We start from the raw sequence: 24,132 nt of genomic DNA, 5'->3' as shown, positions 1-24,132 counted from the left end.
CAAAATGCTGCTCACAAAGCAATTTAATTTCTAAAGCCGTTAATTGTTCAGCATTGCAAGACCTGGAAAGGGCTTTAGAAAAAACACAAGAGATTGTAAAAAAAATAACCAAGATAGAAACATTGTTTTCTGCCTGTGTAAGTAGAGCTCACATAATCTGAGGTAACATCCTCTACAGTCATTCATAGTGGAATGCATATGCAAGAGATGAATAAACTTGACAGTCGTGTAAGCCTGCATTAGTAATTAAATTATGTCAACAATCAAATCTGAAGTAGCTGTTCCACAGTAGGCAAGTAACATCTTTATACTACAGGTGGTCTCAGGCCACAAAAGGTTTAGAAAGAAATGGAAGCACTGGTGGAGTAAGGGGAATTAAAGTGATATGCAAAAGGAAAAATTAAAGCTTTCCAGTGTAGTGTCCTATTAAAATAATGAAATAAAGCACACCTTATCAGGTATGTCTCCATAGTGACGACAGCATGGAATTGGTATCTGTCTTTGAGATGAAAATAAGGTAGTGTACATGCAGCATGTAGGTACATGCTTTACATAGGTAAAATCTCATTAATGCCTACAAGAGATATCGTTAAGCAAAAATAGAGCCCAAGGTAACTGGAATAACGACAATACTTGTTCCTCGCTTTGATAAAAAACAGCTATCAAACAAAAAATAACATAAATACATTTAAGATTTATTTATTTTTTTTAATATGCTTACCAGTGACACGCAAGAGGTAAAGGAAGCAGCTACCCAACATTAGGAGGGGAATAAATTTCAGCATTAAGAAAACTTGTCAGCCTTTCAGCCGTGGCACAGGTGAGGACAATGACAGAACTTACATTAATTTTGGCGTAGAAAAGGAACGTGCCCTCGAACACCAGCGCTAAGAAAGAATACCCAAGCCGCTGAGTTTTAATGTAAACCTTCTTACACAGCGCTTCGTACACGATTTCCTAATTCCTGCGCCGTGGGGCGTTTACCGAGGCTCGGAGGTGCGCCGAGGCCGGCCCGTTCCCGCTGGCAGCCCCCGGCCTGTCCCGGGGCCCCGGCTGGGCAGCAGCCCCTCTGCGGGCGCGGGCACGGGCACGGGCACGGGCACCCCCGGCCTTCGCAGGGCCCCGCAGCCCCCCCAGGCCGCCGCCCGCAGCCTCGGCTCCTCCCTCGGCGGCCGCAGCGGCGTGGGGGTGCTCGGGGCTGGGCTGGGCTGGCCATGGCGGCGGAGGAGGAGGAGGGCGAGGTGGACTGGGTGGTGGACACCATCGCCGGCTTCCTGCGGGGGCCCGCCTGGGCCGTGCCCGTCCTGGAGTTCATGGAGCAGAAATGCGAGGGTGAGCGGCGGGGCGGCGGCTCGGAGGGGATGCCGGCCCCGGCAAGGGGCCGAGGTAGGCGGCAGCTGCCCGGGAGCACGGGGAGGACCACGGGGCCTGGCTCTGAGGAGAGAAGAAGGAGGGGAGAGGGGGGGGGCATCCCTTAAATGTACGGCATGTAAGGCTGAGCCCCGGGAAGGCCCGTTCTTAAACTGCTGTCTTACTGGCCTAACCGTTCTTAAACAAGGCGTATTTTACCTTAAGAGGGAGGCATTTTTAAGCGAAAAGGCGATAGGAAGAAAAAAAAAAATCTTTCTAGTTGCTTTAAGTGACCAGAAATTGAGCAAGTTGTTAATAGCCTCGATGAAGACAGCTCGGTTAACAGTACATGTTGTTTAATCACTATTATGTGATTTTTCCCCTCCAAGTTATACTGTAATGCTGTGTCCAAAACCTAAACATTTTGAGTGAAATTAAGAGGGCTGGACATGTCCTGAAATCATCGCTTTTTTTTTCCAATGGAAATTTCAGTTGAATAAGAAATTTCAGTGTGTGCGTGGAAAATCCTTAGTGATGATGAAGATATGCTGTAGAACAAAAAACTTGCACCAGTCATCTCTCCTGAATTATTTGAAGTGAAATAAAAGTGAAATTTTATTTGAGGAGATTGATTTCTGACCTTGTCAGTAGTTTTAACTTTAAAATACTGAAGTATGACACAGAGGCTTTCAAATACATTTTCTTTCAAGGGAGTTCCTAACACTAAGCTCACAGTACAGACAGTTCTTACCATTCTTGTGCTCTACCTGCTCGCATTTCTCTTTTCTCCCATCCATCTGCAATGGTCGGCCTCTGTGGGGCAGCCCAGGTCCATTGCTGTGCTCTTGCTGCTGAGGTCTGTTACGAATTTGTACTTCATGTTCAGAGTGAAACAAACGCGCCTCTCATTCAGATCACAGCTTTCAAGCAAGGTTCTTCTCACTGACCCTGAATTGTTCCCACCCTTTCCAATCTTTGCTTGAGGCAAGATCGCTGTGACTACTCACACCTTTCCTGTTACACTGTTAAACAAGACAGACAAGACAGGTAAAGTTACTACTCTGCAGCTAGGAAGCGAGAGGGAAACCTAGGCTAGGAGTTCTGTCAGAGGAAGTCTGCCCAAACTTTTTGTCCTTCGAGCACTTTGATCGCCATGGAAATAGGCTGCGTAGGGCTGCCTCTCTCTCATTTTAGGAATCAGGGGAGCTCATTATCCCTCTCTGAAGCAATGATCTCTCCTTAGAAGGTTGAGTGGAATTTACTGGCAGTAAGAAGATTTATGGAACCTCTGTAAATTTCCACGTAGTGTGAGGCAGGCTTATATAATGGCCTCCTGCCAGTTTGTTTCTGTGTGAGAAATTAGAGCAGCAAAGTAGAGACTTCACTTATTGCATGTGGTCTTCCAAGGTATTTGTGCTACAGAGTTTTGTTGGACAACTCTCAGCAGCTATTGAAAAAAAAGAAAAGGCTAAAGAAGTGTTGCTGCAATGTTAGGGTTGCTAAGCAGCACATTTAAAGAAATCTGAAATTTTTGTTGCAGTTATCTGTGCTGTTTGCTTTTCCTTTCAATAAATGTGCTGTGCTATTTCCATTGCTGTTCCTGAGGTGTTTTGTCACGACAGAATTAATTCTCAAAACATTTAAAGCCTTTGGACAGAACAAGCAAATTAAGATAATTTTGATTAACTGACAGTAATTTCTGATTCCTTAAAACTAGAGTTTGAGTTTCGGTAATAGGTATGTAAGGCACTGATTTTGGAGCTGTAGGCAGGAGTTAAGCTACAAGAGTCCTCATACTTCAGCTTATAAATGATCCTACTGTTTTTGTATCTGTTGATATTTTCTCTCTTTGTGTCTCTCCCTCTTTCTGTGGACTTGACTAATTTCGTGTAGCTTCATATATTCCTTATACGTGGCTGCGAAATGAAGTTAAAACTGTGGGTATGCCTTAAAGGGAGGGGTCTCTGGTTTTATTCAAGTATTCTAAGATATAAATTGAAATACTGCTTTGTAGACAGATGAGCTTGACAACAGTTTTGACCACTGAAGGGTAAAGACAGAGTACAAAAGGAACGAGCAGATATCGTTGCCTGTGACTGCCGTACCCCATGGGACAGCCTCCTCGCCAGTCGCTTGGTGGTGGGACTGGGGGTAGAAGCAGAACAGCCCTCCTGGGGTTGCTTACTGTCTCTTGTTTGTAGGTTCAGAGTAGTCACTGGCTCAAACTTGACTTAATTTTCATCCTGTTTGAGGGGTCCTAGCAACGGTTTTCAACTTTAACAGGAAAATGATGAGTTCGACTCTAAGGATATCGGGGTCCCCTGGCTTATTGTGAAGCAGTGGGTTCTTCAGGTCTTTGTTCTGTTGGGTGACCAAAGACTGAGCCAAAACCTGAAGGAAAAACAATCACTATGTGATTTAGGAGTCCTAATGTGAGAAAATCCAGTATCCCCATTCAAATACAGAACTCCTTAATGCCACTTAAATCAGAGGCGATGCTGACTGCAGCTTGCTTTGTTTGGCATTTAGCTTCACTCTTTTTGTTCAGACCCTGAGAACAGAGAGCAGTTTGTGCAAGCTTTCCACTCTGCTTTCCGTGTCATACTGAAGCTGTGCGAGGAGGAGGAGGAAGGACTTGGAGGCAATCCCATTGACATGGGCAGGAACAGTGAGATCCCTTTGTCAGCCCTCTTTGGGGGCTCCGGGAGGGTCAGAGCAGGAGGAAGTAGAAGGGAACAGTCACCAAGACGAAGGTTGGGGCCTGCAAGAGCTATACCAGAGGTCCCCCAGAGGGAAGGAGATGTAGAAAACAATAGGGGCAGTTAAGTAGCTTCACCCTCTTGGATTTAGTAATATCATGGCCACCACAGAAGCTGATTATTTTTTTTTTCATTTAAGATTTATAGTACTTTTTTGTGGAACAAGCATTTTCTACCATTTGAATGTATTACTATATACTTTTAAAGTCTTTAAAAAAAATCCTTTCATTAGAAAAAGCTTTCCCTTATGCAGAAAAGACAGAAAAGCAAATGTTGCGTTTTCAAATTATGTCACTTAAAAAGAAAGTTTCCCTTGGTTACTTAGAGGGCCTGAATTGTTTGATGGGATTTCTATACTTGCATTGCTGTTGGTTGTTACAAATTGATGCAGGTGTTTTTTGTTATAGGAACAGCCATCTTGCATCACATCAAGGTTCAGAGATGTTGCCTCAGCATTGTCACAGCAGGAAAATGCTTTCTAAAAGGCCACTCTGAAGCCATGTGACCGTTGGACTAATTCCATGCACATGAACACCATCTCCATCGGAGATGTCATATATGAAAAAAAATCACACCCGCTGACCAATTTGTTAGGCAGAACTCCCATTCTTCAAATGACTTCAAAGCATGCAAATGAGAAGGGACTTGTCCAACATACGGTGGCTAATCTTGACGGGTATTGAGGATGTCTTACTTCTAAGCCTCTCTTTAATTGCTAGGTTTTACATTACCTCTGCTCATTGCTGACGTGATAAAAATGTAAATGTTTCCAAAAAAACGTAGGTTTCCACGCAGCCTTCATTTAAACGTATGTAGAGAAAGACATCCTGATTCATGTGTTATTTGCCATATTAGAACAACATTATCCAAGTTCACAGGGTAGTTCTTATATTAAATCTTACTTTTTAATGTACCTGTCTGCTGAATCCTCAGCTTGCTTAGAAATTTGCTTCTATTATGAAGATGTGTTTTTCTGATATTAAATTGCAAAAGTTAATTACAATAAGTTAACAAAAGTACATGGTTAGCCTGAATGTGTGGAAAAAAATATTATTGATCATGTCCCAGATTGTCCCATGATTGAATGTATTAACTTGTAAAGGTCTCTTAGAGAAAGAAAGTGAAAAATGAAATATATGCCACAAATTAATGTGCTAATACTTAAAACACTAACTCAAAAATGTTTGTTTTTAAGTTTTTGATGATGAAGAAGAAAGCAAGTTGACTTATACAGAAATTTATCAGGAGTACCAAGCTTTGGTAAGCATTATTCACTATTTGTGGTAGATTTCTAAGAAATAATTTACAATGTTGCAGTTGGAAATTTATCTAAATACTACTTTATTATCTTTGTTATTTAGAATTTTCTACTGTTGCTTGCCATAAATGTTTAGATATTCTTGAGCCATAGCTGTCATACGTGTTTTTATGCTTAAACACCGGATACGCAGAAAAGAAAATTCATCCATCTTACGCAGTTACTTATTTTTCATTAACATCAGTATATCATATCATATCTAGATAAAATATATCAGTATTATCAGATAAAATATATCAGTATATCATATCTAGATAAAATACTGTATTCATAAGCTAGATAGTCTTTATATTTTCTGGCAAGTTAAAATGAGAAATAGCACAATGTCAGAAAACGTGTAACTTGCATTTTGTTCGCTAATGAGTCTGGTAAATCTTTTGAGTTGTTTCAAATATTGTTTCCAAAAAACTGCAGAATATTTTTGAAGTGTGCTTGGAAAACCTATAGATCAATGCACACAGTTTTCTAAAATATTTCCTCGTAACAAAGCTTGGTCATATTTGGTGTTGAAAGTAGCACTTGAATGAATACAGGCCAACATTCATTTTTGCTGTGACCCTGAAAACTATTGTGCATGCAGACTGGAAACAATAAAAAAAATTATTTACAAAGGAAAAAGTGATGAGGAATACTAGCCAAGAGTCTGGGGAAAAAACGTAGAGAGGTGAGATTCCTGGAAATTGCAGAGGCTAAAATAAGTAGTAACTGAATTCAGCAACAAAAATACCAGTTAATTTAAAACAGGTTATCAAAGCAAATCAATCCCTAAGTATTGCATCGATTTTCCTGTGAATTTAAAAAGTACAATGGCAGCAGAAAAGAAAGTACAATTACAAAAAAAAAGTTTTTTAGGGAAAAGTCTCTTAGAAAGTAAGACTTGTATTTTCTTATAGGTTGAAAAATTATTAGAAGGTTATCTTAAAGAAGTTGGCATTACTGAAGAGAAATTTCAAGAAGCTTTTTCATCTCCTCTTGCAAAGACACATACTTCACAGGTATATTTTCCTTTGTTACAGAATGGATAGATGTAATTTTTAGTTTTGTATTTTAACTAATGTAGCAGGGCAGAGATGTTTAAAAAGTTTTTCTTTGTGTGTTAAAGCTTGAATTTTCTAAAATCTAATCATAGAATCATTAAGGTTGGAAAAGACCTCCAAGATCATCTGGTCCAACCATCAACATATCTATTTATATTATGAACTTTGATCAGCAAAATGTGCATCTTTAAAATAAAAACAGATACTTGTGTGGGGTTGGAAACCTTTTGAGATTTCTTCCATGCTTTGTATTTTTTAAATCAAACACTAAAACTTAAAGGTATGTCTGACACCTTTATTTGCATGTTTATCAGCTTCACATTAGTCTTCAGTTCGTTTGCAGTAGTAGACAAATTTGAAGATTAAAAAAAGATATATTCTGTAAAGGTAAAGATGTTTTCCTCTGATTTTGTAAAGGCAAAAATTGGCCTTGAGGAGAAAAGGCATGATTCTGCAGTACTTGCTCAACGATATCTTTCAGAATTGTCTCAGGTATATGAGGCAGAGAAGTAGGAGCTTCTGCTGCCTGTGTAAATTGTGCTTTGTTGACATATCTCCTCCTCAATATGCAACAAGATTCTTCAGAGCACACATTCCTCACACAAGCTTACAGATTTGTTCAGGAAGTCAAACAAATTGTAGTTGTAAACTTACGCTGGGAAACCCTCCAGGTCTTGTGATAATATTCTTGTAGCCATGATGATCTAAGGACATAAACCATCAAATTCTTTTCTAGCCTATTAGCTCAACTTGTATAACTGGTAAAAGTAGTCAGATAGGAGAAGGAAATATAGTTATTAAAAACATGCTCCACAGAATTTAAATCTTAACATCATTTCAAGCAAACTGGGATGGTTATGATTTCTGTAGTTTAATTAGTTTGTGCAAATCTTCCCTCCCACAGGCAATTTTGCAAACAGTGCTGGCAGCAGAAGATTTCAGACTATTTAAAAAAATGATGGTACAAAAAAATATTGAAATGCAATTGCAAGCCATTAGAATAATGAAAGAAAGAAATGGTAAGAAGTGGTAAATACGGGGTTTCACTTCTCTTCATCTTTGTAGTTTGTGCTTGTTTTCTTTTTTTAAAGACTATGTACTCCCATTCATAAATGAGTATAGAATACTGGTCCAGCCCAAGTTAAGGGAGAACACTCTGTTGATTTTGCTGGGACGAGGATTTCAAAATTTACTTCTTGACTTGTAATCTCAGACACAGCTATCTATTTTCCTTTCTAAAATAACAGTGTCAGCTCTATAGAGTTTCCTGTGAAATTTGATTTTTTCTGTTAGCGATTCTTGTTGATAATTGCGCATTAATTGTATCTTTTCATTAACAATGATAATACTTATAATTGAATTAAGCTATTTGCAGAGCAGCAGTGGCATATTCTCTGCCATGCCTACCTTGCAGTTCACACTGTACATTTTTACTTGAAAAATCTATATACAAAGCAGAAGTTAGGGCCTTCATCATTCTCACAGTTAAATTATTTTCTCTTCTTTAAAGGCACTTATCCCTCACTCTACTGCTCTGTTGATGTTTCTGAAAGGATTTTCATCTACTCACTCTTTTCTTCTGTCTTCAATTTTACTATTTAGTTTTGTCTTCCTACTGCATATGTTTTGTTTTTCCAGAGATTATTTTTTTAAATGTCAAGTTTGATACAACACCTACATTTGAAAATGGTTTAGTAAGCAATGGTTGATTTGCAGTCTATAGGAAATACCATGTAACAGCCAATGCAGAGTATGGTTTATGCTTTACTTATGGTTAGATATCAAAACTTTTTTGTGTTTCAGAAAGCTTTGCCTTTTTGCTACTAGCAACTTGATGCTGAGGATCTAGAATCTTTTTGTAAACAGCTTATAGCAAGGAAGAATTAGATGTATCTTTTCTTTCCTCTGCCAAAAAAAAAAAAGGTTTCTTTCACGTCTTTGGTTAAGACTGATGCCAAATAGAGCACAAAACAACTTTCCTTGGAGTAATGCATACATCTTATTTTATTTTGGTAGGTGTATTGCCTGACTGTTTGACTGAGGGTTCTGATGTATTCAGTGAAATTGAACAAGAAGAAATGAAAATACTCAGGGAGGTTCTAAGGTAAAAAAAAAAAAACAAAAACAGAAGAATCAATCCTACTTTCCACCATATTTTAGAATAAAAGTATATGGGACCTAATTCTTCCAACCTTTTCCAGGAACCTACCTTCAGCTTCCAGATTACATGAATGTTTTTGTCAAAATCCTATCTGAGAGGAAAAACAAATGGTACCTGACAGTGAGTGTGATCAGGGATATTTAAAAACATAAGGATTACCACCCTGCCATAATGAACTGTCTTGGTGATGCATGGAATGATATGCAACTCTAAAAGTCTGCAAATCCTGAGTTAGAACTGTATCCAATGACTCCGGACAGTGGGAGCAACACTAACTATAAACCGTTCTGGGAACATCCTAAACACAGGTCTAGAGAGACAGGATCAACACTGTAGGTCTTCTTAAAGCGGCTTTATTACTCCTTAGCACTGCAAGAATTACATGCTCTGTTCCATATCCATTAAAGCCTTGGAAGGGCAAATTCTGCCTTTGCAGTAGTTCTTACTCCTTTCTAAAGCTTCCTCCTTAGTTGTCTTCAATGTCTCTTGCTGTGATCTAAGATGAGGACCAATACAACTTCTACAGATTCTCTTCCACTCCCAGTTCTCACACACACACAATTATAAACAAATAATAGCAGATTAACCCATTCCCCATATATTAAATGATGATATTTTTCCTCCGTGTTCTGGAAATACTTCCCTTCCTTTAGCAAATGAAACAAGGGATGGATAGATAAGCCTTGGAAATTTATACACAATTATTTTTGCACAGGGAAGGACAGACTGAGGACTGAGATCTGTGTGTTTATCATAATTCTTTCAAGAGCACATTTTCATTTAAGTCATGAAAGTATTTTGGACGCTTTAATAAATTCACATTGTCCTGCAATTGTTCTGATATTCCTCAAGTATTTAAGCAGTGCTAAATTTACACAGAAGTCATTAATACTTAAGAATTCTTGTGTATTTACTTGCGTTTTATGTTACAGAAAATCTAAGGAAGAATATGACATGGAGCAAGAAAGGAAAAGGACTGAGGAAGTGAGTATCCTATCTTTCTAGGTGGTTTATGCTGATGATTAAGAAATACTGTTATATTCTTGTCCCAGGCATTAACTGTGTAACTGTAAGGCAGTATGTACCACCCTCAGCAAATAAAAGCTATCAGGAAGGTCTTTATGAAAGGTCTGTTCTGTTGTTTACATTTTTCTTGATGGTATCATTGATGTTAGTGCTATATATAATACAACTAACCATCAGTCATTTGGTGCAGCTCATAAGCATATTTGCTCCTCAGCATCTGAACTCCAAGATTCTGGCAACGGATATCAGCCTTTCAGATTTAGAGAACATCTGAATTACCAATATTGTCAAGATCAAAGACATTTCAAAGTGTAAGCTTCTTAGTGACTACAGCATTCATAATCCTTCAGGATTTTTAAGGATCACCTCATAGACAGTATAGTTATTCATTAAGTCAGTACAGTGCTGCCAGAACATAATTGCCAGGAACTAGAAATCCCCTTCAAGTTAGGCCATCACCCAGTCTCTACCAGAGTAAACCACGCAGAAAGGTACTGCATGTAAGTGGGGACTGGTTAAAGTGCCCGTTGTTAAGCAACTGAGAAGCAATTTGAAATCTGAGCAAGGTTGCTGTGAGGAAGCAGCAATAACTACAGTAGCCATAGTTTTTACAGTGGAAATGTGGCAATAAAGCTTCCCTTCACCAGGAAAACAAACAAAAATAGGATTGTAGTCTGTTTCAAAAGGGAGCAGAACTGCTTTTCTGTTTCTGTCATTAGGAAATTGAGTCTAGTAAGTTTGAAAAGGGAGAGAACTGTCTGTTTCTTCAGCCTGAACTTACACAGGAAGCTAGCTGGAGATCAAATGTTGGTTGAGTCACCATCCCTGGAGGTCTTTAAAAGACGTTTAGATGTAGAGCTTAGTGATATGGTTTAGTGGAGGGCTTGTTAGTGTTAGGTCAGAGGTTGGACTCGGTGATCTTGGAGGTCTCTTCCAACCTAGATGATTCTGTGATACTACAGACGTCTGCATTTTATTTCAAATCCACTCCTGAATTCAAACCCATAATAGGTGCAGATGATAGTTATGCCACTGTAATTCCACCAAATTAACCTCTCCCACTGTCTGGCACTTCAGAAAAGTGGTGACAAAACTCTTTTTCCCATTTACATGTTTCCATGATACATTCCAGAAAATGAGTCACCCATTTCTTACTAAACAACCTGGAAACTCAAGCCTTGGCTCATTTTAAGAATTTATGTTCTGTGTAGATACAGACTTTAAGACATACTCCCAATTAGTTTGGCAGGCAGAATAATAGATAATTATTCGAAGATGCGACTGCGTATTTCATAAAGATAAAACTACTTCAGCATTATTTGCCCAGAGGTGGAATTTTTAATCTTTCTTTTTGTACAAAGAAAACTAGCAAAGAGCACATGGAGAATGCTATTTAAATTTACCTTAGCGCGATTGATCCCTTCAGGATGCCTTCTGCCACTCCTGTTCAGTTACAGGACCAGACCTTAAGAGTTTAATAATGCAAAACTTACTTGGTAGGTGTTGGCAGGAAATCTGGCTGCAGAAGTAATATGAATTCACTCGGTACATCAGTTCACCTGGACAGAAGAGATGGAGGGTTCCAGCAGGAATTAGAGGGTTGATGAACAGCATAGACATTTTCTGAGTAAATCCCAGCTGGCTTTACTGCTTTCAGAGGTGGATTGTGTTGTCAAGATTTCTCACTCAAGTGTGGAAGTAAAACAGTAGTGTCAGAAATTATCCAAGCCCGTTGTTTCCATTCAGCTGATTATTTCCGTTTCTGTGGTAACCTCAGTGTATGCTCCTACTTCTCTTTCTAGCTGCTGTATTTTTATGGTTGGTGGAGGTTTGTTTGAAAGTCACATGAAAGTGTGGAAAAAAACAACACCCTACATTATCTCTTTGTAGATGGGAAATAAACTATTTTTCTAAAAATAAAAGTCAAAAAATCTAATATTCTTAATTTTGATTGTTGATAAGAGAATGTTGTGAACTGAAATTAAAAATACTGATTTATGACTATAAGCCAGTATGAATCCTACTATCAATAAAGCAAAATAAGTATGCTTTGTTCACTTTGACAATGCAATACATGGTATAAACAACACAATTTTAACTAGAAGTTGTTTGAGGAGGTTTTCTTTGAGTTGATAGTTTAATGCCTGAAATGAAGTGCTAGGAAGTGTAATGCTTGGTTTTGTTTGTTTGTTTGTTTTTTTAAATTTAAGGCACATACCTTTAAATCACCAGATGTGACCAGTTTTCCAGGAGATTCAAGAGAAACTGTAAGAGTTAAGGAGTCTACTGAGGGAGCTGATGTTTCTGAAGAAACTCCAAAAATTTCATTAGGTAATTTTTTGGGAAAGCTCAATACTGAGTATGCAATATTTACGTATACACAGGCAATCTTCAAAAACAGGTGGTGTACTCCCAGTGGAATCTACTCTCTTAAGGGTTAGTGAAAAACGTGTAGCTTTATAGTCTAAGGTCACTTCAAAGAATATAGTTCCGACTTTGCGATATATTTTGCACATTTTTGTTTTCTTCCTGCATCTAGTACTTGTCTTTGTATACATTCACACTAAGTTTTCATATCACAGACACTTGAGCTGGATACTTTTAGCCTTGGTAGTACCTGTGGGCCATACTTGCTCTCTCCATGTTATGGCTGTTAACACATGAAGTGGTTGTAGGACCCTCGATTCTTTAAAACTGAATTAGTGTCTTTCACATTAGGAAATTTAAAAGAAAAAAGCGTTACCTTCAAAATAACCTTTTTTCCTTTTTATCTTTTCTGTGCTTCTTGTGAGGTTTCATTACATTTATTCAAACTCTTCTTCTCTGCTTTCCACCCTTGGAAATATGCAGAAGGCCTGCCGGTATACTTGCATTCTTCTCACAGCTTGCTTTTAATCCTCTTACTTTTGCATAGCTGTGCCACCTTGCAATGGCACCATTAAATTATGTCTGTCTGCAGGACATAATCCTGTGCTTGAGAGACAGGGTATCTTAGAGCCTGGGAGTCAAGACTTCTCTGCAGTAAGCGCAGCTCTTCATTGCTGTCCACGTGCCTGTTCAGCTGATGCTGAGCATTCCCATGCTCCTTAAAAGCCAAAGAAGAGGGAGGTCTACAAACAGCTCTTTGAAAATCTTCTTCAGCCTCGTAGAACTGGAACTGTGGGACAACACGCCTGTCCAAATAAGCTAGTAAGAAAGTTTGCCACAATTTATCCTCCACTGCAACTGTGAAAAAGTGGTTTTAGGTAGTGAAGGCAAAAATCAAGAACACTCACTGTGAATCTTCTCACAGACCCTTTTCGCAACCAGAACTGAGGACTGGCCACCAGACCAGTCTGTTAATACCTACCTCCAAAACATGGGTTTCCAACTAAAGCACCATCGTGGATAACGGGATCATATCCTCTGCTTGAATCTCTTCCCCTTGGTACCAGATACAACTCCAGGAGAGGACACAGCAGCAACTTTAACAGTTTGTGCCTCTCCGCCCTTCTCACTGTGGTTAGTCCCTGACCCTCACTGCCCTCCAGATCTTCTCAGCTCCTGGCTCTGTGTTCTCACTTGCAGGGTCTTGTTACTGCAGAACAGAGCAGCTTGCCATTCTTGACCTGAGTATGAGGAAGAATCCCATACCTAGGGAGTACTGGCTGCCTTGGTAATATGGCCTCTTGTGTGAACCAGTCTTCATAGTCAGGAAGGACTCCCCCAACCCCTTTTTGTCAGGCATATGTTTCTTTTACTTCAGCTACACAGCTTTTTCATTAGCTTTTGCTATTTCCCTATCACCTTGAGACCCACGATTTCAGTTCGTGAACCCCTTACAGTTTTCCACTGCATAATAAATTTGAAGCTAATGGCAGCTGCCTTAATTTTCCTAATTTCACTTTGTTGAGCCCCTTATGAGTAGTTTACGTATTGCAAAACCATTCCTCCCATATACTGACCATCCAACACTTTGCACTACGAGGTGCTAAGAAAGGTGAGTTTCATAGTAAAGGTCACACGCAACACCTCAGAGTGCAGTGGCCTTTCCAACATTCCTGAAGAGCATTTCCCTTTCTGGATGCCTACAGTTGTGTTTGCACCAAGCAGCATGTGTCATGCAGATACGGAAGAATGCAGCATTGGCTACAGTGGTCTTCTGTGCTTGTATTTTCAGAAGACTCTGAAGTAATTGACCACATCAAACAAATGCTGCTTAGTCACCCACAATATGAACGTACATATAGACAAGTTCTCAAAGGAGAAAAGAGGTTACGTACCAGTAACTGTCATTCTTTGAAATGTGTTGTCTATTTGTACGTTTGCTATCCATCCTCCTTCCCTTGTCTTCTCAGTATCTTTCCAGCTTTGTGGGTTAAGTGAAACTGAGGGTCTTATGATCACATCCTACAGGCACTGCTAGGACATAAGCATCTCCAGCTTGAGTGTTTGCAATATGGACAGCAACAGTGTAAATGTACATACACACAACACATTTCAAAGAACTACTTTCTGGTAAGTAGCTTTCCTTACTCGTAATGTTGGTTCTGGGGTAGATGTTCGGCATACAGTGTGTGTTTTTTGGATTTTTTTACCCCTGCTTTTTAAGGAGAACAGTCCTGGCATGAGGATTTTTCTTAGCTCTTATAGTTAACTCTCATAGTACGTGCCTCTGAGGACTTTTATTCATCACAACAAGACGTTATTTGGAGCATCTAGACTTCTAGTAGTCATATTTCAGTGAAATGGAAATTCTTCAACTTGACCTTTATTTTACATTTCTGTCCTAGTCTGTTTTCCATACTTGAAAGAACATTTCCTCTTCTTTCCCCCCTACCTTTTCACAGTTAAACATAACTTGTAATTTTCTATACTAAAGAAAGTAGCAACATTGAAGAGCTAAACATACATTATGTGTGCTAACTTTAAAAAAAGAACACACACAAAAAAAAAACAACAAAAAACAACAAACCTCCAACAACAATTCAGTGTTCACTATGCAGTACCTTCAGTGGAGCTAGCCTTTGCTGTCTGTTACTGTGGTCTGGTAGAGGCCATGGAAACTGCTTGTACTCGTAATACAAGTTATTTCTCAATATTACTGAAAAAATCCATAGTGCAGCGCTTAGAATTATAATTACCTACATTCAGTTACACATCTCTATTCAGATATCATGGAGAGACTCAAACTGACTGAACATACTAGAAATCATATTGCACTATTTGTGTTTTTGCATCTATACTTTCAGGCTGCTTCAAACACTCCATAGCCTCCTCACTTTTAATAAAAATACAGTAGAAGCAGCAGCTTACCTTACTCAGGAATAGTTGTAGGTCAAGTCAGGAGAAGTATTTGTAAAGTACTGAAAACACCCTGCTTTACAGTCCAGTGACTGGAAGGACTTTGACTCCAACCTTAGAAATCATCATGCTGTCCATCTTAGACACACAGTGGAGTTCTGTGGAATTGCAAGGCAAAACTGTCCTTGGTACCTGTAGATACGAAAAACACAGCTGGAATCAGTGCAGGATTTAATAGCATTCATCTTCTCCCCTGGCACCCACCGACCAGCCCATCTGGGGCTCTGGGTGCTGCCAGGGTCAGAAATCAAGCACGTTCCCATTATATTCTCATGCAGAGACAAGATTGGATTTGAAAATGAGATACTGAGCTGTATACTCTGAATAGGTAATCTTCCAGTTCTGGTGCCAGTGTAATGCTTTGCTCCTCTTGAGATTCACTTACTCCCCTCTCCCTTACAAGTTCACTTTAGTATGGTATTTTCCGATTCCTTCTGCTGAAGCTGAAAGCTAGAAGAATACGCTTGTATTTGGAGTTGGCTAACGTGCACCTCATAGGCTGCTGATTACTGGCTCTGCACAGTACTAACACAAAGTGGAAGTACAGTCTTGATATAAACTGTCCATTGAATATGAAATTACATTCCAAGTACTTAACACTAATTCATAATTATTTGCGATAGAAGTACTAGAGGTACTCACTTTAATGTAAAGCATTATTTTTTTTATGGTGCAATTCAATACTTAATATACTTTTTGAAGGTAAGTTTATGATTAAAAATCGTGTTTCTCATCTTCTTAAGTTTCCCATTTCATCAGATGAGATATCTAGATATTGGAAGAAACACTTTTTTATTTTATACATTTTTTTTCCCATGTAAAATTGCTGTTTAGAGGAATCCTGGAAATCTGCAAGGGAAGACCTAAAACCAGTACGCCCATTACAGAAAGGAACAGAAAGCTTACCTCAGCCAACCAAAGGCAAAGAAGATATTAAGAAGAGAACAGCTGAAAAGCGTTCAGAAAATGCAGCACAAAAAGCCAGGATAGAAGGACTTGTAAGTTTAAGACAAGCAACACCACCTTCCACCCCCCACAAATGTAAACTAGAATGAGAGAACACAGTATTACATTTATATTCTCTATTATTGTAATTTATTTTTAACCAGCATGCAAGCACTGTTGTATGGTATTCAGCAATTTAGTTTTCATAAAGTTCAGATCACCGTTCCTGTGTTAGACTAGAATTCTAAGAATTTAGCATTCAGCCTTTACCCTTGTGATGATTTCTTAGAACACCGCTGTGGCTTGAAATTTCAGCTTGGCTTTTGAAAAGAAACTAGTAATTTTAGAGGCAAGATGGTGTAAATTCTTTTATTTCACAAATACATAATATATATACCAAAAATTAATTTCAAAACGTATTTCAAAAAATCCAGAATTTATCAGAAGAGCAGCAGCTGAGGCAACGGGAGGACTACCTCAAGAAAAAGAGAGATATGCTGATGGCTACAAAGAAGGAGTCAAGAAATAATGTGATACCGCCAACAATCACTGACCAGAAAGAAGAGGAATCATCTCCTAAAGAGGTGAAGGATTCAAGTATTTTAATTATCCCAACCACTTCATAACAAATAGACCATTTCAGTGAAGATGTAAATGCTGCTGAATACAGTAGCAACATAAAAGGAACAATTGGTGGGGGTAGAGACAAAGTATTTTCTAATTACTGCTTTTGCAGAAGCATACAGGCTAAAAGTTTAATGATTGTTAGCATTTTTTCCTTCTGTATTGCCAAATCCTCTTGATTAATTTAAATTTACGAGCCACTACATTGCTGGCTTTCTTCTAACCTGTGACCAAGTGTTTGAACTGAAGAACTGAAAGGCAGCAGCATTTGACTTGCTTCAGTCACAATGCACTTGTTAAGTGTTTCAGTGGATTGTCCTCTCACTGCCAAACCATCTTTCTTCCATTCTGCAGCATTGAATTTCTGAAAAATGACAAGTGTTTCTCACAGCGACTAATCTTAAAACTTTTCTGGACAAATTTGTTGATCGTAAGACTGCTTGTCATTGCCTTTGTATTTATAAGTACAGTGCAAGGAGGTAAAACCTATGATAATAACAGCAAATTCGCAGTGCAAGGAGAAACACCTGTGAAAATAGCAGAAGCTCTTGTGTATCAAATTCTGTTTATACTGAGTTTCCATAGGGCATATTTGAAAAGAAAAAAATTAAAGAGTTTTACGCAAGTCAGCAGAACAACCTGATAAGTGCTCTATCTAATTAGGGGAGAATGTCAGAACCAGGGAGTGTTTCTGAGTTTGACTTCTCTAACATCATAAAGGCCTGTTCTACTTTTTAGTCTTTCGGGCAAATGCAAAATAAAGTATGGCCACATTTAAAAATACATAGGTATTCTAGATCATGCAGGAAGCTTAAACTCAGTTCACTGACAAATAACTTCCTTAGCTGATACATTCCTTAGCTTATGAGAAGTGCTAAAATCACAAAAATCCTTGCATGATGGGGGGTGATAGAGAAGTCTAGTATGGGAACAAGAAGTCAATTATACCAAGAGAAAAATAAACCATAAAACCGGAATCATGCAACAGGCTAAAGCCAATTAGAAGACATCATAAAAAAAAGAAACTTCTACCTTTTGTTAATCATTGTTAGGGGTTAATATGACAGTGCGTTTGCCACAAATGATAGGTGGAAAGAAATGCTTAAAAAACTCACAACATAAATAAGGAAGCTGGTAGAAGACCTTAAAAAAAAAAAAATATAAAAGTCATTGCATCTGCTAAAAAAAATCAGAGGTTTTCTGTTACCTCAGGAATGTCTCAGACTTGCCGTCCATTTTATTACATTTAGAATGTGCCCAAAGTCCTATCGATTGGGGAATTTCTAAAACAACTAAGCAGCACCAGTTGAAGATGAGGTTAGTCCTCTTTCAAAAAGATTGGTACAACAGTGCAGGGGAAAAAGGCAGATTTATGTAAAGAGCCAGTCCTCCACATCCTGGGATCCACTCTCCAAGAAATGGAGTAACTTTGTAAATCATTCTGGGTTGCAAGCAATTTGAAGGACTGGTCTGCAGCATCAGGTTTGGAAGTGAAGTTACTTGGCTGCTCGTTGTTAGAACAAGTTGTGCACCAGCTACCTGCTGTGGCTTAGGGACCTGGTTAGCAGTTAGCATCAAACGTTACAATATGTACCAGAAAGTCAGGCAGTTTATTACTTTTTTTTTTTTCCATTTTGTTTGTAGGAAATTTCAGAAGAGAAGCAAAAGTTACTGCAGAAGAGGAAAGTGCTTGCAGAAAAGCTAAAAGAAGAAGTTATTAATAAGCGGTAATGTTAAGAAGCTCATTGCAGATCTCAATAACAATAAGCAACTTTAAAAAAAAATTATAACCAATAATTAAATGGATTTGTTTTCAAATATGTTACATTTAGTTTTATAGACCTTTCAGCCAAGCAACTCTGTACTTTATATAAAATATTTGAAATTACACTCAAAACAGTGAAAACAGATTTTCCAGAATGCTGGAAACTCATTGATTTTTCACTGGCATGTACTCAACAGCGAGGCAGTTTAACATCAGCTCAGCACGCAGATTGTGTGGACTACTGGCCTCAGTCACTTAATAGAGCAAAAGCAAATATTTACATCTGTTAAAATAATACTTAAGAATGTAAACAGTTTTGAATGAGTTATAATTTTTTTTTTTTTTTTTAGGATTAGGGAACTTGGTTCTTTTCATTAGAATATTAAAAATAAATTCAATTACTATTTTTTGGCTGCAAAGTATAATAAAATTTAAGTTCACAAAGAAGTGTTGCTATGATCACCTTATTTTTTGAGAAACAGATAACGCAGCTTGAAGTCAGGAGCCAAGACATCCAGATTATATTATGTTACATACTTTTGGAGCAGTTTACCAGTAGCTTTAGTTGCAAAATAAGAACTAGAACCAATAAGAGACCAATTTAGTTCTAAAATCAGAAGTCTTTAAACAAAACAAAAATCATTTACGTTTGTCTTTGAGAGACTTAAAGTTGTGCACATTACAGCCTCTGCTGTGCTTCATTTCATTACATTATTGACCGTAACAGTAATTCGCATTAGAAGAACAACCCAACTACTTCAAGTTCCATGTAGCTTTTTATTAAAATAGCATTTATAACTGATACATGTTGGCAGATGTTCTTTGCTGTTTCAAAAAGCCTGGTAGGAGGAGGGCCCCAGGCAGAAGAACACAGCTGCCCACCAGCAGGACCACACAGCATGGACCAGGTCAGGTGGGGAAGCAGCTGTGGGGGGTGGGACTGGGGGGGGGGGCTACAGCCACAGGTAAGAGCCAGTTAGTGTGCTGCCTGTTGCGTTCTACAGGGATTTAAAAGAAATTGAACAGCACAGCTGATGCAGCTTCATACAGTTTTTCTAGTAACAATAAAAATTCAGCATACTAGTTTTTTCATTTTTGAGGAAAGAGACTCCTGTTGGTCTGAATTTATTTTTTTAAGCACCTGACAGTACTCTAGGAAAGAGCTGGAGTGGTGGGGAACATTGAGTGAGAACTAACATGCTTCCATCAGACCCTCAGAGAAGTTGCCTTGGGTAGCTGTTAAATGAAAAAAATCAGGACAACTTGGGTCCACAGACAAGATGACACAATTTTTCAGCCTCGGGTTAGTCAAGGCACATACTGTGCAACTTTGCTGCCTGAGTAGCACATATAGTACTGAAGGAAGTTAATCATCTTTACTGATGGAAAGAAAAAATCGTCAAGAAAAAAATGATGATCATTAGCAGGAGAGCAAGCACATGCTGGTGACACTGCAGCTATACTTCAATTAATTCCTCAGATCTTCTGCAGTTGGAGCTGACTGGGTGCTTCATCATGGGTGAGCAGTGAGGAGTCCCATGCTTGGTTGCCTGGAGCCCACAAGAGGCAACACCGCTGTCCCCAGGTCCACACGCACAAACCGCCGTCCGTCAGAATGCTTGGGTCTAGCTTACGGGTCGGTAGAAACACACACTCCCTCTGGGATTTCATCTGGTGGTGTAGAGTTACTTTTCAAACTGCACAATAACTAATTTTAAAGAATATTCTAAAATGGCCACATTTAAAATTCTGAGTTAACTTACCATCTACAACAAACCAAACAAAAGCAATAATTATGGAATTACAGGGTCACATTTTAATTCCTGAATTTTACAGTTCAGCATTAATATCACCACATGTATACAAATGGTGTAAAACAAGTACAGTGGTATTTTTAATACAAAATAAACTTCTGTTTTATGGAAAAACTATACTTCATATCTACACAGACAGCCCATCTTTTTCCAAACAATAGCTAAAATTAAAATTAACTACAAAATCTCCAAAACAGAGAAACTGCTTCAGTTTAAACTATTCCAGGAGAAATGGACCCATAACACATTACAAGAGTGATCTATGTGGTGGATTGCAGCTGTTTTCATATTTTTTTAAAAAACATTTGACATCAATTGTTGGGAAATTTCCTCTTATTTCTTCATGATCTTAGATCACATATGGGCAAACTAACATTAAAATATTTACAATTCACTTCCTGCTCTTGAAAATAAAACCTGGACTGTTTGCCTCTATCAACTTACCTATTTTTCTTGCAGTTTGTTTACCTACATGGAATGTGCTTTTATTCTTAAAAAAGCAGCTTTCATCTTGCACCCAGATTTAGGTGCTGCTTGTTGATTCTGCCTCAACAACTGGTGTCCTGCTAGTAATAATTTCATCTTGGTCCAAAATGAGTTTGATGTTAAACACCACTAAATTCATCACCATTAAAAACCTGTTAGTGTTTCTTATTACCACCTCAATTATGCGATTTAAACTTGCAAACAGGAAAATCCCTTGCTGCTTTGAGAAGAGAGAGCTCATTTTAACAAAGCGGAAAGTGATTCAAATTCGGCACAACAAGAAGCCGACAGCTATTCGAGTGTGCCGTGTAAAGCACCAGTGTGACACAAGCAGTTCCTGGAGATACTTTGGAAGCAGTCATTCCTTGGCATAGATATTACTGGATATCTAATTGAAAAAACGAGCAAAACCATCCATTTTGAATCCAGCTTCCGTTTTCTCCTCTTTAAAAATACAAATTAAAACTTATTTTTTAACTTTTAAACAACTCAACATGCACTATAACTGCAGTGTCCCTCCCTCCAACCATGAGAAATTCAATTTGTAATAAATGGTCCCAAAATCTGGATTGTTCTTATGCAAATACAGTTAGTTTTACCTTAATATTTTTTTAATTTTTTTTATTTTTTTAAAAGAGGCATTGCTAAAAGAACACAACTGACAGCACCATTACAAAATTAAGATTACTGGGTTCAAAATTTAAGCTTGAATTCTTTTTCCTAGTTCTGCTTAACACTGGGGAAACCCTGCAATATTTAAAAAGAAGTTTACCTTACCTTTCCCTCCCCATGCCCTCCCAACACCTGAGACTTTCCTTGCTGAGAAGCCATCATCCAGGTTCTGTGAATGCTAACCCACTTTTTTTTTTTTTAAGTTTTTTTTTTTTATTGACAGCCTGAATGGCAGCCTCCTTATTTACTAGAAAGATATTAAGTTCCTCAGAAGCCTTGTGTTTACAGAACTAACCCTTTCTAGCTCATATACCGAGTTTCTTTTGCTACTCCGTGTATTATCTTACATACTCATGGGAGAAAGCTTTCTGAATTAGATTCTTTTTAGCTCTTAAAACAGTTGCAGCATTTGAAACCCCGTAATAAAAGTTTTTATTCCAAAGTTTTGGTTTCTTTTATGAACCCAGACGAGGTCTTTTCCTTGGAGATGTCTCTTCCTCTTCATCATCATCTTCATCATCAGGATAATCCACTAGACCAACTAGACTTCCCTGCCAATTTAAAAAAAGAAAATCTTATATTGAAAAAAATACCCAGGAAGGCATAATTTTTAGTATATAACCCCCAATGAGCTTGTCCAGGACACACAAGCCTGCAGAAGGTCAAGTCTCTCTTAGGATAGCACTCAAATCTACAGTTACTTGTTTTCAGAACTTTTCATAAACAACAAGTAATTTCCCTCTCTACTACAAGTGTTATTTGTAAGTCAGGGACTACGTATTTTAATCTCAAGGGTTAAAAAAAAGTGTGGAGCTTCCTTGTTCCTCTGCATCCTGGCCTCAGAATTATTTCAAATCAATTTAAGCTCCCAGCTGGACTGCCACAAAGTCTAAAGCATACACATGCATTTTCCTGGTCAGTCTTTCTTACCAAGTCCCTGACAAGGTGCTCCACTAACACAGTTCAGGAAAAAAGCCCAAGCATATCTCACACAAGCAACTGGACAGTTAAAAGTAAGTTGAGGAAGGAGAGCAGTTGAGTTATGCAGAAGATGCAAGATCGAATGGTGCCCATCAGGTTACCAGCAGGTTTCCGTTCCTAATAGTCCTTTCAGCCTTCCCCCACACTAGTAAGGGTTTAACTACACAGGGCTTTGACTGAACACATGTAAATGAGACCCCACCTAGAGACTAACGCTAACCGTACTGCATTACGGACCGTCAGATTTCATTATTACTGCACTGCTCCCTGAAGCGGGGACAGCTGCTTTGTATAAGTTCTCCCACCTTCGTGGCTGTCACTGCTGTGGTCAGGGTTGCGTTCTTTGAAGAGGAGCCATTGGAGCTTGCTGGTGATGTCTGAGCTGCCACGGATTTGCTGTTTGCACTGTTTGCACCATTGGCTGCGCTGGCTGAGTGGGAAAAAGTGAACTTGAAACCCCCAGCTGAAGTCCTTTTGGGAAGATTCTCTTTGTCTTCACTCTCTTTAGCTGAGGGACAAACATTTTCATGCTTAAGTATCAGCTGTATGCCACAAAGCACAATCCACAAAGCATCACACGGGGCAAAAGCAACCTCTTAAATTTCAGTTTAAATGAAAGCTCACTCACTGACCTCATTCAAAGCACAACAGCATTCCAAATGAGAATGGCACAGCTGCGTTGGACATGGGGACAGCACCATCCAGTACACAAAATTTCGTAGAGATTTGGTTTTGAATACCATTTAAAATTGCCCTAGACATGTACCTAGTTAACTCATTTTAATCCTAGCCTGGCTTGCAAAGACAGGTTGGGAATTTGCTACTTACTACTTGAACACCCTTACTCCTGCTTATAGTTCAGAACACAAGCAACTGGGTTGTTTACATGACACTTCACCTATCTGGCACACAGCACACCCAGAGATGACAAGCTGAAATTACGTAAATACCTTTTTTAGTTTCCATAAACTTTTCATAGCTATCTGGAAAATCATCCTCTGGTTTTGACTTTTCAACTGGAGGTACGACAGCTTCACCTTCTTCCTCTTCATCTTCATTGAACCACATTTCTTCATCCTCCTCTAAGGCTCTTGCATCTCTGCGAAATCTATTGCTACGCAATATAGATGGAACACTGTAAGAGACACACGACAAGTGATGCAAGTTTTGTGTGCTGTTTCAGAATTGGACAGGATCAGAAATGGCTTCGACGCTTTAAAGTAAATTCAACAGTTTGGGAAGGCAGTCTAGCTGCCCCTTGTTCTGTCAATGTGAGCTTCACCAAATCGCCAATTGACAAGAAGGGGGACTGAATCCTAACTCTGAATGAAAAAGATTCTGCTCTTCATAAGCTGAAAGTTTTCCAACTAACATTTAATGTATTCACAAACTGTGCTAGAGTAAGCCAATGATGAAAGCCAGATACAGGTTTATTCTGACATTTTCATTGTTAATAAAAAAAATACAAAAAAAACCCCACAGCCTTCTGCTTTTTCTGCCCTCTAGGAAAGATTAAAAAAGCAGTAAGGTGATACTACATAACGTTGGAGAAGGCTCAGAATACATAAAATGGTTAGTACCTGTTTAGTTTCTGATTTTGCCGGTCTTTTTCTTGCTCATATTTTGTCTTCAATCCCTTGAATGTCTGAACGTATTCAATAGATTCAAGTGCATTATAAAAGTTTTCAACTATATGTGCAATAAGTGACTTAATATCTTCCTGTGTAAGAACAAAATAGTATTTAAGTCTCATATATATATACATGCAGAAGTTCAGAAAGCTTTAGAGTTGATCAAAGAGTAACTAATTATCCAGAATGAAGACATTATTGTAAAGAACAAATGTGAAAT

General features: G+C 38.5%; 2 protein-coding genes across 6 annotated transcripts in view; one reads left to right on the top strand and one right to left on the bottom strand.

The window, feature by feature from the left end:
• The first annotated feature begins 955 nt into the window (after positions 1-955).
• Positions 956-21,346, top strand: CFAP36 (cilia and flagella associated protein 36). 2 transcript variants are annotated; one of them, XM_013191121.3, is made up of 10 exons: positions 956-1,386; positions 5,305-5,369; positions 6,321-6,422; positions 7,369-7,483; positions 8,481-8,568; positions 9,558-9,609; positions 11,862-11,982; positions 15,829-15,992; positions 16,374-16,523; positions 18,208-21,346. In XM_013191121.3, exons 1-10 carry the CDS (start codon positions 1,215-1,217, stop codon positions 18,292-18,294), a joined length of 1,116 nt encoding a protein of 371 aa, XP_013046575.2. In that variant the 5' UTR covers positions 956-1,214; the 3' UTR covers positions 18,295-21,346. The 2 variants fall into 2 exon arrangements, with proteins under 2 accessions (XP_013046575.2, XP_047916826.1); XM_048060869.2 differs by having other exon boundaries at positions 966-1,332.
• Positions 20,122-24,132, bottom strand: part of PPP4R3B (protein phosphatase 4 regulatory subunit 3B) — a 23,358-nt gene continuing 19,347 nt past the window's right edge. For 3 of the 4 annotated variants that reach the window (XM_048060866.2, XM_013191120.3, XM_048060868.2), the window contains 4 exons: positions 23,862-24,001; positions 23,232-23,416; positions 22,587-22,789; positions 20,122-21,851 (listed from right to left, as the gene is read on the bottom strand). In XM_048060866.2, the coding sequence (XP_047916823.1) occupies positions 21,756-21,851; positions 22,587-22,789; positions 23,232-23,416; positions 23,862-24,001 (624 nt within the window). In that variant the 3' untranslated portion in view covers positions 20,122-21,755. The remainder of the gene's footprint in view (positions 21,852-22,586; positions 22,790-23,231; positions 23,417-23,861; positions 24,002-24,132) is intronic. The other variant, XM_048060867.2, reaches the window with a different exon arrangement.

The sequence above is a fragment of the Anser cygnoides genome, chromosome 3, assembly GCF_040182565.1.
Source record: "Anser cygnoides isolate HZ-2024a breed goose chromosome 3, Taihu_goose_T2T_genome, whole genome shotgun sequence".
NCBI lineage: Eukaryota > Metazoa > Chordata > Aves > Anseriformes > Anatidae > Anser > Anser cygnoides.
The sequence above is the reverse complement of the archived record's forward strand: the minus strand, read 5'-3'. Positions and strand labels throughout refer to the sequence as shown.